We start from the raw sequence: 15,545 nt of genomic DNA on the forward strand, positions 1-15,545 counted from the left end.
TAACAAGGCTTAAAGTGACAATTGCCTTAGACTCCAGGAAAGGATTAGAGCTTGCAGGATAGACCTTAGCGGAATTCCCTATCTGAATGTTTATCTTCGGTGCTTTCTCTTACTCTGCCCCATCTTAGAGGTAAATCTTTCTGTGTGGCTCTACCCTCCGAATCCCATGTCTTCATATCACCCCCAGACTGCCCAAAACCCAAAACAGCAACCCCCCCCCCCCCCGTTGTCTCCGTCCCTCAATCTTCCCTCACCCCACCACATCAGGGAGTGAAGGAGGACATTAGTGCCCCCAAAATTCTGTTAAGTTGTCAGCCAGAAAGCAAACTGAGTCACACAGCCCCTAATATAAATCTCCATTAGTGCAGCTGACTATTACAATTAGATTAGACCTAAAAGAATTTATCTGGCAGCTATTAATAATATACATATGGTAATTATTATTAAGTACTTTTATTAGCCAACCCAAGTTCCTCCTTCTCTTTATTAGCTTCCTGTAATCAGGGCTTGACAGCTTCCTGAAATACTAGAAAATTCAGATTCAGTGACCCACGAACTTTTAAGAAGATGAAATGAGGATGGGCGGGCGGGTGGAGGTCCGTGGGGGAGGGGAAGGGGCCCTGAGGCTGTGGGGAAGAGGGCGGGCCCTAGAGGGCGCTGCAGCGGGGAGGGGGCGAGAAGGGCGGGAGGGGGTGGCGTCCCGCGGCTGCACTGACCCTCCCCGCCCTGCTGCCCCCACGCCAGCCATCACGTATATTGTCACCGTCTTCACCGGGGACGTCCGCGGGGCTGGAACCAAATCCAAAATCTACCTGGTCATGTACGGGGCCCGAGGGAATAAGAACAGTGGGAAGGTCTTCCTGGAGGGCGGCGTGTTTGACCGCGGCCGCACCGACATCTTCCACGTGGAGCTGGCCGTGCTGCTCAGCCCCCTGAGCCGCGTCTCCATCGGGCACCGCAACGCGGGCGTCAACAGAGGCTGGTACTGCGAGAAGGTAAGGGGGCCCTGCCTCAGCCGTCAAGACAAGCTCCAGCTGAATCCCACCTCCTGCTTCCTTTACACCTGCTACAGAGCTCATGGGCAACCCCTTTCATGGGGTGTTCTGGGTGGTAACGTGTCCGTCTGTCTGTCTGGAGCGGGAGCTGGGCTGTACCTGCCACTTGCAGAGTCCTGCCGTGGGGCTTCACCTCAGCTTGTAAACCTCTCCATCAGCAACATAGTTTAAAACATATACTCGTATCCTACAGTATGTACTCTTTAAAGAATATACATAATAAAAATAAGATATGGAGAACTATACAATCTTCCATCTTATCTACCACTCAGCTTCAACTGGAGCATTGGTGATGCTTTGGAAACTCCTCTGTGTGCTTCTCTAATCAGCTATCCCTCTGTTCACCCCAACTTCCCTGTACCACCGTTATGAATTGTGTCATATATTTTGTTGTGACTTGCATTTTTCATGCAACATTATATTTTAGAGATTTATCTGATTTGATGTAGTTCATTTTCCTGCTATATGAATGAATGACTGTATATTTGTCCTTTCTTCTGTTGATGGACATTTTGGGTTGCATTTTGATTTTTGCACTTATAAACACTGCTGCACTGTGGCTCTTGTTCACACATCTTCGTACAAATGTGCAAACACCTCACAGGATGGCAGTTCTAAGTCATAAGGTGAGTGACTCTTCAGCTTTATAGGATAATTGTGCAAGTATTTCAGATTGTCTTCCAAAGTGATTGTACCATTTTACTCTTCCAACAGCCACATGAAAGAGATGTTTTGCTCCACACATCCTTGTCAGCACTTAGTGGTGCCTGAACTTTTATTTTTGCCATTCTGGAGGCTGTAAAATGCTATCTTTTTGTGTTTTTTCTTTTTCATGATTACTACTGATGGTGAACATCTTTTCATTTGTTTATTGGCCATTCATGTTTCCTTTAATGTAAAATGTTTATGTCTTTTGATGATTTTTATATTGACTTGTTTGCCTTTAAATTATTGGTTTTTTGTATAATCTGAACAGTAATCCTTTGTCTTCAATTTAAAGTATATTTTAAAGTAATCCGATTTATCAAACTTTCCCTTTATAGTTAATGAATGCTTTTTTGTATTGTTGAAAGTAATCTTTACTATCCTACCGTCATAAAGACATTCTCCTATATTCTCTTCTAAACATTTTAAAGTTTATATTTACATCTTTCGCCTACTGGAAATTGATTTTTGTACTTGGTATGAGATCAAGACCCAATTTTATATTTTTTCCATATAGATATCTAAATGTCCTGGCAGCATTTATTGCAGGGCTTCTAGAACTTGGGAGAAGTTGGAATTATCTGCAGTAAAAATAGATTTCTATACCCTAATTGAAGCCCACAGAATCTGAATTTTCTGGAAATCTATATGTTTAACAAGTGCTTTAAAGAATTCTTACCATCAGGAAGTTTGGCAAGCACTGATTTACTAAATAGTGATCTTTCCCCCACTTTTCTGCAAAGCCAATTCTGTCATATATCAAGTACCCAAACGGTATGGTTTTGCCTCTGCACTTTCTAGTATGCTTCATTTAATAATTTAGTTTACTCTCTCACTAATGCAACACTTACTATATGCATTTTTATACCTTTGAACAAAGTCTAGGTATCTGGTAGGGCATGTTTGCCAAGCTTGTCCTTCCTCACAAATGTGTTGGTCATTCATGAACCTTTGCTCTTCCATAGACATTTTAGGATTTGCTTGTCAAGTTCCATGAAGAACCCTGTTGAGATGTCAAACAGAATTTGGCTATATCTATAGATACATTTGGAAGAACTGACATTTTAACCATTTTGAGTTTTCTGTACTCCTTAAAATCGTGTCTGCTTTGATGTTTTCAATATAGGTTTTAATTTCCTATTTTCATAGATACCTTACAGTTTTTGTTGCTATTGTAAATAGTAGCTTTTAAAAATTGTATGCGCTACCAATTTGTTGCCTATGTAGAAATATAATTACTTTTTGCACATTGAGCTTATATATAACCATCTTGCTAAGATGTTGTAAATTTTGGTAATTAGTTTATAGATTCTTTGGAATTTTCTCTGTAGATAGTCATATTGTCTGTAAATGGTGACAGATTGGTTTCTTTCTTGCCAAAGATTGTATTTTTAATTTCTGTCTCTTGTTTTACTGTATGGGCTAGGACCAATGTTGAATAGAGGGTTGATAGTAAGTGCTCTAGTTCGCTAGCTGCCGCAATGAAATATACCAGAAACAGAATAGCTTTTAAAAGGGGGAATTTATTAAGTTGCAAGTTTATAGTGCTAAGGCCATGAAAATGTCCAAATTAAGGCACCAACAAGAGGATACCTTCACTCGGGAATGGCCAATAAAGTTCAGGGTTTCTCTCTCAACTGGAAAGGCACATGGCAAACATGGCGACATCTGCTAGCTTTCTCTCCAGGCTTCTTGTTTCATGAAGCTCCCCCAGGGGCGTTTTCCTTCTTCATCTCCAGAGGTCTCTGGTGCCCAGGGTCTCCTGATGTTTTATAGCTCTCGTGGCTCTGCAACGTTTTCCTCAAAATGTTTCCTCTTTTAAAGGAGTCCAGTAAACTAATCAAGACCCACCTAGAATGGGTAGAGTGACATTTCCTTCTAATCAAAGGTTAATATCCACATTTGGGTGTGTCACATCTCTGAGGAGATAATCTAATCAATTTTCCAACCTGTAGTGCTTAATAAGAATTAAAAGAAATGGCTGCCTCCACAAAATGGATCAGGATTAAAACTTTTTTAATGTTTTTTCTATGGTGCATAATCCTTTCAAGCTGGCACAATAGGCATCTTTGTTTTATTTCTGATTTTTTAATATATATTTCTGATTTTTAAAAAAATGCTCCTCCTGTTTTAGTTCGCTGTGTTTTTTTTGGTGGATAGTCTTTATTAGTTTAAGGAATTTCCCCTCTACTTTTACATTGTTAAGAATTTTTTTATGAGTGGATGCTAAATTTTATTGAATGCTTTTTCTCTGCACTTATTGAGATAGTCATATGGTTTTTGTCTTTTAGTATATTAATTTGGTGAGTTATGTGGCTGCATTTTCTAATGGCAGAGCAACTCTGTTTCTTTAATCCAATTTTGTCATGATGGATAATTTTATACATTACTGGGATTGGCTTATAAATATTATATAGACTTTTATATCTTTGTTCATGAGTGAGATTGGTCCTTATTTTTCCTTTTCTCATATAGCTCTTGACTGGTTTTGATCCTTGGATGAAATTGGGAGTTTTCTCTCTCCTGAAAGCCAATGTATAAAATGTCAGTCATCTGTTCTCCAAATGTGTGATTGAACTCTCCTGCAATTTGTGAACAATTGTGTGTATATTTGTGTGTGAGAGAGAAAAAATTACTAATAACATGTTTTTAAAAAAAAAACTGGTTATAGGATTATTCACACTTTCAATTTCTACTTGCATCCATGTTATTGAGTTATATTTCCAGAACTCTGTGCATTTTATGTAGGTTTTGAAATGTAGTATAATAAAGTTGTAAACAATATTCTCTTTTTAACCTCTGTTGCATTTGCAATTATGACCCCTTTTCATTCCTAAATTATTTATTTGTGCCTCACTTTTAAAAATATTATTCTCACAAGAGTTTATTTTATTAATCCTTTCAAAGGATCAACTTTTGACTTTGTTAATACTTGATCTCTATTTTCTGTTTCATTGATTTCTGCCCTCTATTATCTATTTGAAATTTCTCTAGGTTTATTTATTTATTTTTTACATGGGCAGGCACCAGGAATTGAACCCGGGTCCTCTGGCATGGCAGGCAAGCATTCTTGCCTGTTGAGCCACCGTGGCCCTCTCTAGGTTTATTTTGATACTATCTTCTAAATTAGTAAATTGGACCCTCAGCTCATTAATTTACACGGCTACAATTTTCTCTCAAAGTAATATTAATTTAATGCTTAATTTTAAAAAATCAACTTTATTGAGATGTAATTTACATATAATGAAAGATACACTTGTTCAATATATGGTTTGTGAGTTTTGGCAATGTTTATACTCATACAAATACCCCAAAAATCAAGATATAGAATGTTTCAATTATTCCCAAATGATTACCTTGGTTCCCTCTCAGAAGTCAATTCTCATGCCCCCAGGCAACCCCTAATCAGTTTTCAGTCACTATAGATTAGTCTTTTCTAGCATTTCATATAAATAGAATCATACCATATGCATGTACTCTTTTGTGTCTAGCTTGTTTCAAGGTTTTAGGCTATTATGAATAAAACTTATATGAACATTACTGTACAAGTCTTTGTATGGACATATTTTTAAGTTAAAATTTAAAATTTGAAAGAAATGTATATTTGTATGCATTAGTAAGAAATAATGCATGAAAATCCCATTTGCCTTTTGTTTAGTTTTCCTCAATGGTAACATTTTGCAAAGCTACAGTACAATATCACAACTAGGATACTGACATTAATACAGTCAAGATACTTTTTTAACACCATAAGGATCCCTCCTATTGTTCTTTGCATTTTACACCCATTTCCCTCCTACACCCCTCACAATGTGGCAGCCATTAATCTGTTCTCCATTTCCATACTTTTGTCATTAAAGAATGTTTTATGAATGGAATTATACAATATGCAACATTTTGGTTTTGGCTTTTTTCATGCAGGTACATTCATGTTGTTGTATATATCAATAGTGCATTCTTTTTTATTACTGAATAGTGTTCCATGGTATGTATATACCACAGTTTGTTTAATCATTCACCTGTTAAAGGAATATGAGTGTTTCTTTTCTATAAGCTGCTATGAACGTTCATGTACAGGTTTTGCATGAACATAAGTTTTCATTTCTCTGCGATAAATTCACAGGAGTTGCTAGGTTGTATGATAGTTGCATATTTTTCAAGAAACTTCTGAACTATTTTCCAGAGTAGCTAAACCATCTTACTTTCTCAGCAGCAAGTTATGAATGATCAGTTTCTCAACATTCATGCCAGCATTTGGTGTTTTCATTAGTTTTAATTTTTAACTATTCTGATACATGTGTAGTATTATCTCATTGTTTAATTAGTATTTTCCTAAAGGCTAATAAACATTTTTCATGTCCTTACTCTCTTTAATGAAATACTTTTTACCCATTTTGAATTTGGACTATTTTTTTAGTTTTGAAACTCCTTTCTATAGTCTAGATACTAGTCCTTTGTCAGATGTATGTGTGATTTGCAAAAATTTTCTCCCGGTTTGTAGTTTTTCTTTTAACCCTTTTAAGAGTAAACATTTTACTGTAAGAAAAATGTTTAAGTTCGATGAAGTAAAATCTGTCATTTTTCCCTTTTATGGAAAATGCTTTTAGTGTCAAATCTAAGAACTAACTCGGATCATAAAGATTTTTCTCATGTTTTATTTCTAAAAATTTCATAGTTTTATGTTTTGCATTTAAGCCCATGATCTATTTTTAGTAAATTTTTGTATAAGGTGTGAGACTTATACAAAAGGTTTTCCTTTCTCCATTGAATCTTTTTTTGTTGTTGTCAAAAGTTAGTTGGATATATCTGTGGGGGTCTATTTCTTGGTTCTCTATTATCTAGTCTTTTCCATTGATCTGTCTCTCCACCAATACCACACAGTATTGATTATGGTAGCTAAATAATAAGTATTAAAATTGGCTAGACTGATTTCCTCCATGCTGTTCTTCATTTTCAAGATCGTTTTCGCTGTTTATTTCCCTTAATTTCCATATAAGTTTTAGAAAAACCTTGTGTATATCTAAAAGAAAGTCTTGCTTGACATTTTGATAGGAATTTTGTTAAACCTATCTATCACTTTGCAGAGACTTGACATCTTACTATGCTGAGTCTTCCAATTCATGATACCGTATGATTATCATTTATTTAGATCTTTATTTCTTTCAGTGTTTAGTAGTTCATAGCATACAAATCCTGAACATGCTTTATATATTTCCATCTAAGTATTTCATTGGTTTTGAATGATTGCAAATAGATTGTTTTCAATGCTGCCTTTCACATATTAATTGCCAGCAGATATAATTATAAATGATTTTTTGTTTATTTATCTTGTATCCTGCAACCTCTTAAGCTCACTTCTTAGTTCTAGAAGGGATTTTTTTTTTTTTACTTAGATACTTTGGAATTTTCTACATAGAATGTCATATCATCTTCAAATAAGGACAGTTTTATTTCTTCCTTTCTGATCTGTATGCTGTTATTTCCTTTTCATGCCTTGTTGCCCTGGCAAGAACTTCTAGAACTAGTTAAGTAAGAGTGGTGAGAATGGACAACCTCACTTTGTTTCCAATCATAGGGGAAGAGCATTGTCTTTTACTGATAGGTATGTTAGCTTGCATTTTTTGCATAGGTGCTCTTTATCAAGTTGAGGAATTTCTTCTCTATTCCTATTTTTTTCTGAGAGTTTTCATCACAAAGAGTGTTCTTTTCTTCTTAAGCAGGTTAATATGGTGGATTACATTGATTGATTTTCAGATATTAAACCAGCCTTGTATTCCTGCAAAAAACCTAACTTGGTCATGTTATTTAATTATTTTTATCTATTTCTGAATCCTATTTGCTAATATTTAGGTAAGGATTTTTGTATCTATATTCATGAGGGATATTGGTCTATGGTGTTTTTTTTGTACTATCTTTGTCTGGTTTGGGTAGCAAGGTAATATTATGGTATTTTATATTCATAAAATGAATTAGAAAGTTTTCCCTTCTCTTTTGTTTCTGAAAGAGACCATAGAGAATTGGTGTTAATTCTTATCAAATATTTGGTAGAACTCACCATCAAAACTACCTGGGCTTGCAGAGTTCTCTTTTGGGAATTTTAAACTTATAGATTCAATTCCTTTATTAGTTATGGGACTCTTCCAACTATCTGTTTCATATAAGCTGAGTTGTGTTAGTTTGTGTTCATTGAAAAATGAGCACATTTCACGTATGTTGCAAATTTATGTATATACAGTTTTTCATAGTATTTACTTATCCTTTTGATATTTGCAGAGTCTGTAGTGATATCCCCTGTTCATTCCTGATATTGGTAATTTCTGGCATCTCTCTCTTTTCTTTATCAGTACTGCTAGAAGTTCATCAATTTTATTGATGTATTCAAAGACCAGCTCTTTTAAAATTGATATTCTATTGTTTTTCTGCTTTCAATTTCATAGATTTCTACACTTATCTTTATTATTTCTTTCTATCTTCTTTTTTTTTTTTTTTTTTTTTTTTTTTTTCCACATTTTTTTTTATTAATTAAAAAAAGAATTAACAAAACAATTAGAAATCATTCCAATCTACATGTACAATCAGTAATTCTTAATAACATCACATAGTTGCATATTCATCATTTCTTAGTACATTTGCATCGATTTAGAAAAAGAAATAAAAAGACAACAGAATAAGAATTAAAACAATAATAGAAAGAAAAAAAACAAAAAAAACAAAAACAAAAAACCTATACCTCACATGCAGCTTCATTCAGTGTTTTAACATAATTGCATTACAATTGGGTAGTATTGTGCTGTCCATTTCTGAGTTTTTATATCCAGTCCCGTTGTACAGTCTGTATCCCTTCATCTCCAATTATCCCTTCTCTTTTTTTTTTTTTTTTTTTTTTTAATTAATGGAAAAAAAGAAATTAACCCAACATTTAGAGATCATACCATTCTACACATGCAATCATTAATTCTTAACATCATCACATAGATGCATGATCATCATTTCTTAGTACGTTTGCATTGGTTTAGAAGAACTAGCAACATAACCGAAAAAGATATAGAATGTTAATATAGAGAAAAAAATAAAAGTAATAATAGTAAAATCAAAACAAAACAACACAAAACAAAACAAAAACCTATAGCTCAGATGCAGCTTCATTCAGTGTTTTAACATGATTACTTTACAATTAGGTATTATTGTGCTGTCCATTTTTGAGTTTTTGTATCTAGTCCTGTTGCACAGTCTGTATCCCTTCAGCTTCAATTACCCATTGTCTTACCCTGTTTCTAACTCCTGCTGAACTCTGTTACCAATGACATATTTCAAGTTTATTCTCGAATGTCCGTTCACATCAGTGGGACCATACAGTATTTGTCCTTTAGTTTTTGGCTGGATTCACTCAGCATAATATTCTCTAGGTCCATCCATGTTATTACATGGTTCATAAGTTTATCTTGTCTTAAAGCTGCATAATATTCCATCGTATGTATATACCACAGTTTGTTTAGCCACTCTTCTGTTGATGGAGACTTTGGCTGTTTCCATCTCTTTGCAATTGTAAATAATGCTGCTATAAACATTGGTGTGCAAATGTCCGTTTGTGTCTTTGCCCTTAAATCCTTTGAGTAGATACCTAGCAATGGTATTGCTGGGTCGTATGGCAGTTCTATATTCAGCTTTTTGAGGAACCGCCAAACTGCCTTCCACAGTGGTTGCACCCTTTGACATTCCCACCAACAGTGGATAAGTGTGCCTCTTTCTCCGCATCCTCTCCAGCACTTGTCATTTTCTGTTTTGTTGATAATGGCCATTCTGGTGGGTGTGAGATGATATCTCATTGTGGTTTTGATTTGCATTTCTCTAATGGCCAGGGACATTGAGCATCTCTTCATGTGCCTCTTGGCCATCCGTATTTCCTCTTCTGAGAGGTGTCTGTTCAAGTCTTTTTCCCATTTTGTAATTGGGTTGGCTGTCTTTTTGTTGTTGAGATGAACAATCTCTTTATAAATTCTGGATACTAGACCTTTATCTGATATATCATTTCCAAATATTGTCTCCCATTGTGAAGGCTGTCTTTCTACTTTCTTGATGAAGTTCTTTGATGCACAAAAGTGTTTAATTTTGAGGAGTTCCCATTTATTTATTTCCTTCTTCAGTGCTCTTGCTTTAGGTTTAAGGTCCATAAAACCGCCTCCAGTTGTAAGATCCATAAGATATCTCCCAACATTTTCCTCTAACTGTTTTATGGTCTTAGACCTAATGTTTAGATCTTTGATCCATTTTGAGTTAACTTTTGTATAGGGTGTGAGAGATGGGTCTTCTTTCATTCTTTTGCATATGGATATCCAGTTCTCTAGGCACCATTTATTGAAGAGACTGCTCTGTCCCAGGTGAATTGGCTTGACTGCCTTATCAAAGATCAAATGTCCATAGATGAGAGGGTCTATATCTGAGCACTCTATTCGATTCCATTGGTCGATATATCTATCTTTATGCCAATACCATGCTGTTTTGACCACTGTGGCTTCATAATATGCCTTAAAGTCAGGCAGCGCGAGACCTCCAGCTTCGTTTTTTTTCCTCAAGATGTTTTTAGCAATTCGGGGCACCCTGCCCTTCCAGATAAATTTGCTTATTGGTTTTTCTATTTCTGAAAAATAAGTTGTTGGGATTTTGATTGGTATTGCATTGAATCTGTAAATCAATTTAGGTAGGATTGACATCTTAACTATATTTAGTCTTCCAATCCATGAACACGGTATGCCCTTCCATCTATTTAGGTCTTCTGTGATTTCTTTTAGCAGTTTTTTGTAGTTTTCTTTATATAGGTTTTTTGTCTCTTTAGTTAAATTTATTCCTAGGTATTTTATTCTTTTAGTTGCAATTGTAAATGGGATTCGTTTCTTGATTTCCCCCTCAGCTTGTTCATTACTAGTGTATAGAAATGCTACAGATTTTTGAATGTTGATCTTGTAACCTGCTACTTTGCTGTACTCATTTATTAGCTCTAGTAGTTTTGTTGTGGATTTTTCCGGGTTTTCGACGTATAGTATCATATCGTCTGCAAACAGTGATAGTTTTACTTCTTCCTTTCCAATTTTGATGCCTTGTATTTCTTTTTCTTGTCTAATTGCTCTGGCTAGAACCTCCAACACAATGTTGAATAATAGTGGTGATAGTGGACATCCTTGTCTTGTTCCTGATCTTAGGGGGAAAGTTTTCAATTTTTCCCCATTGAGGATGATATTAGCTGTGGGTTTTTCATATATTCCCTCTATCATTTTAAGGAAGTTCCCTTGTATTCCTATCTTTTGAAGTGTTTTCAACAGGAAAGGATGTTGAATCTTGTCGAATGCCTTCTCTGCATCAATTGAGATGATCATGTGATTTTTCTGCTTTGATTTGTTGATATGGTGTATTACATTAATTGATTTTCTTATGTTGAACCATCCTTGCATACCTGGGATGAATCCTACTTGGTCATGATGTATAATTCTTTTAATGTGCTGTTGGATACGATTTGCTAGAATTTTATTGAGGATTTTTGCATCTGTATTCATGAGAGAGATTGGTCTGTAGTTTTCTTTTTTTGTAATATCTTTGCCTGGTTTTGGTATGAGGGTGATGTTGGCTTCATAGAATGAATTAGGTAGTTTTCCCTCCACTTCGATTTTTTTGAAGAGTTTGAAGAGAATTGGTACTAATTCTTTCTGGAACGTTTGGTAGAATTCACATGTGAAGCCATCTGGTCCTGGACTTTTCTTTTTAGGAAGCTTTTGAATGACTGATTCAATTTCTTTACTTGTGATTGGTTTGTTGAGGTCATCTATGTCTTCTTGAGTCAAAGTTGGTTGTTCATGTCTTTCCAGGAACCCGTCCATTTCCTCTAAATTGTTGTATTTATTAGCGTAAAGTTGTTCATAGTATCCTGTTATTACCTCCTTTATTTCTGTGAGGTCAGTAGTTATGTCTCCTCTTCCATTTCTGATCTTATTTATTTGCATCCTCTCTCTTCTTCTTTTTGTCAATCTTGCTAAGGGCCCATCAATCTTATTGATTTTCTCATAGAACCAACTTCTGGCCTTATTGATTTTCTCTATTGTTTTCATGTTTTCAATTTCATTTATTTGTGCTCTAATCTTTGTTATTTCTTTCCTTTTGCTTGCTTTGGGGTTAGCTTGCTGTTCTTTCTCCAGTTCTTCCAAATGGATAGTTAATTCCTGAATTTTTGCCTTTTCTTCTTTTCTGATATAGGCATTTAGAGCAATAAATTTCCCTCTTAGCACTGCCTTTGCTGCGTCCCATAAGTTTTGATATGTTGTGTTTTCATTTTCATTCGCCTCGAGGTATTTGCTAATTTCCCTTGCAATTTCTTCTTTGACCCAGTCGTTGTTTAGGAGTGTGTTGTTGAGCCTCCACGTATTTGTGAATTTTCTGGCACTCTGCCTATTATTGATTTCCAACATCATTCCTTTATGGTCCGAGAAAGTGTTGTGTAAGATTTCAATCTTTTTAAATTTGTTAAGACTTGCTTTGTGACCCAGCATATGGTCTATCTTTGAGAATGATCCATGAGCACTTGAGAAAAAGGTGTATCCTGCTGTTGTGGGATGTAATGTCCTATAAATGTCTATTAAGTCTAGTTCATTTATAGTAATATTCAGATTCTCTATTTCTTTGTTGATCCTCTGTCTAGATGTTCTGTCCCTTGATGAGAGTGGTGAGTTGAAGTCTCCAACTATTATGGTATATGAGTCTATTTCCCTTTTCAATGTTTGCAGTATATTCCTCACGTATTTTGGGGCATTCTGATTCGGTGCGTAAATATTTATGATTGTTATGTCTTCTTGTTTAATTGTTCCTTTTATTAGTATATAGTGTCCTTCTTTGTCTCTTTTAACTGTTTTACATTTGAAGTCTAATTTGTTGGATATTAGTATAACCACTCCTGCTCTTTTCTGGTTGTTATTTGCATGAAATATCTTTTCCCAACCTTTCACTTTCAACCTATGTTTATCTTTGGGTCTAAGATGTGTTTCCTGTAGACAGCATATAGAAGGATCCTGTTTTTTAATCCATTCTGCCAATCTATGTCTTTTGATTGGGGAATTCAGTCCATTGACATTTAGTGTTATTACTGTTTGGATAATATTTTCCTCTAACATTTTGCCTTTTGTATTATATATATCATATCTGATTTTCCTTCTTTCTACACTCTTTTCCATATCTCTCTCTTCTGTCTTTTTGTATCTGACTCTAGTGCTCCCTTTAGTATTTCTTGCAGAGCTGGTCTCTTGGTCACAAATTCTTTCAGTGACTTTTTGTCTGAGAATGTTTTAATTTCTCCCTCATTTTTGAAGGATAATTTTGCTGGATATAGGAGTCTTGGTTGGCAGTTTTTCTCTTTTAGTATTTTAAATATATCATCCCACTGTCTTCTAGCTTCCATGGTTTCTGCTGAGAAATCTACACAAAATCTTATTGGGTTTCCCTTGTATGTAATGGATTGTTTTTCTCTTGCTGCTTTCAAGATCTTCTCTTTCTCTTTGACCTCTGACATTCTAACTAGTAAGTGTCTTGGAGAACGCCTATTTGGGTCTACTCTCTTTGGGGTGCGCTGCACTTCTTGGATCTGTAATTTTAGGTCTTTCATAAGAGTTGGGAAATTTTCAGTGATAATTTCTTCCATTAGTTTTTCTCCTCCTTTTCCCTTCTCTTCTCCTTCTGGGACACCCACAACACGTATATTTGTGCGGTTCATATTGTCCTTGAGTTCCCTGATACCCTGTTCAAATTTTTCCATTCTTTTCCCTATAGTTTCTGTTTCTTTTTGGAATTCAGATGTTCCATCCTCCAAATCACTAATTCTATCTTCTGTCTCTTTAAATCTATCATTGTAGCTATCCATTATTTTTTCTATGTTTGCTACTTTATCCTTCACTTCCATAAGTTCTGCGATTTGTTTTTTCAGTTTTTCTATTTCTTCTTTATGTTCAGCCCATGTCCTCTTCATGTCCTCCCTCAATTTATCGATTTCATTTTTGAAGAGGTTTTCCATTTCTGTTCATATATTCAGCATTAGTTGTCTCAGCTCTTGTGTCTCATTTGAGCTATTGGTTTGTTCCTTTGACTGAGCCATATTCTCAATCTTTTGAGCGTGGACAGTTATCTTCTGCTGCTGGCGTCTGGGCATTTATTCAGATTTCTCTTGGTGTTGGACCCAGCAAGGTTGTAATATTTTTCTGTGAAATCTCTGGGTTCTGTTTTTCTTATCCTGCCCAGTAGGTGGCGCTCGTGGCACCCGTTTGTCTGCGGGTCCCACCAGTAAAAGGTGCTGTGGGACCTTAAACTTTGGAAAACTCTCGCCGTCCTGGGGGTTCGCTAGCCGAAACGGCTTGAGCCGGCCCGGGGTCCGAACGCAGGGAGGGTTGCTGGTCGCCGCAGCCAGGGAAAGAGCCCGTCCGAATTTCCTAGTCGGCCCTGGGCAACAAGCGTGGCGGGAGGGCGCCAGCAGCAGCGGCCCGCCCGAGAGAGTGCACGTTCCCCGGGAGTCACGGGTTTGGAAGGGGCCTCCCCCACCCGTCACCGTTCTCCGCGGCCTGGGGGTTTCCGATCCAATTCTCTCAGTTGGTCCGGGGGCTGCGCGTGGTGTGGGCGCCAGCCGTCTTTGTTTCAGGGGACCGCCTCTCCAATTCTCCCAGCCGGCCCGGGAAGGGGGAAGGGAGTAACTCCGGCCGCTTGCCACCCCGCCCGGTAAGGCCCGCGCGCCTCGGCGATCTCACCCGAGCTGCTTCTCTCAGCCAGCCAGCCGTTCCAGGATGGGGTACGCTGTCTTTTTTATCTCTGTTGTGGCTTTGGGCGCTTTCTGTATCGTTTCTACTCCCCTAGTAGGTGTCCTGGAGAAGAAACTAAGATCCGCGCGTCTTACTAAGCCGCCATCTTCTCTTTCTATCTTCTTGCTTTGGGTTTATTTTGCTCTTCTTTTTTAAGTTCTTGAGGTGGGAGCTTAGATTATTGATTTGAGATTTGTCATCTTTTCAAATGTAAACATTTAGCACTATAATTTCCCCTCTTAACATTGCTTTAGCTGTATTCCACAAATATTGATATAATGTATTTTCATGTTCATTCAATTCGGTGTATTTATTATTTCCTTTGAGATTTTCTCTTTGACCAGTTCATTATTATAAGTGACTCATTTAGTTTCCAAGTATTTGGAGATTTTCCTGACTTTCTCTTATTAATTTCTAGTTGGATTCCATTGTAGTCAGAGAACACACTCTGTATTATTTCAATTCTTTTAAATTTTTCAGGGCTTATTTAATGACCCTGGTTATGACCTATCTTGGGGTAAATGTTCCACGGATACTTGAAAAGAATGTGTATTCTGCTATTGTTTGCTGGAGTATTCTATAATGTCAATTAGATCCTATTGGTTGCTGGTGTTGTTGAGTTCTTTTATATTTTTTGTTAATTTTCTCTCTAGTTGCTCTATCAATTACTGAGAGAACAGTGTTGAATTCTCCAACTATAATTGTGGATTTGTGTTTGAAAGAAAAAAATAGATAAATTGGACTTAATCAAAATTTTAAAATTTTGGCTTTAAAGGATATTATCAAGAAAATAAAAAGAGGGCGGGCCACGGTGGCTCAGCAGGCAAGAATGCTTGCCTGCCATGCCAGAGGACCCGGGTTCGATTCCCAGTGCCTGCCCATGTAAAAAAAAAAAAATTAAATTAAATAAAAATGACAACCTACAAAATGGGAGAAAGTAACTGCTAACTATATATCTGGTAAG

The 15,545-nt window shown here is 36.4% G+C and overlaps 1 protein-coding gene across 1 annotated transcript in view; it reads left to right on the forward strand.

The window, feature by feature from the left end:
• The window catches only part of LOXHD1 (lipoxygenase homology PLAT domains 1), a 183,163-nt gene that overhangs the window by 55,491 nt on the left and 112,127 nt on the right, over positions 1–15,545 (forward strand). The window contains exon 10 of the mRNA XM_077135558.1: positions 745–995. Within this exon, the coding sequence (XP_076991673.1) occupies positions 745–995 (251 nt within the window). The remainder of the gene's footprint in view (positions 1–744; positions 996–15,545) is intronic.

Source organism: Tamandua tetradactyla, chromosome 18, assembly GCF_023851605.1.
Source record: "Tamandua tetradactyla isolate mTamTet1 chromosome 18, mTamTet1.pri, whole genome shotgun sequence".
NCBI classification, from domain to species: Eukaryota; Metazoa; Chordata; class Mammalia; order Pilosa; family Myrmecophagidae; genus Tamandua; species Tamandua tetradactyla.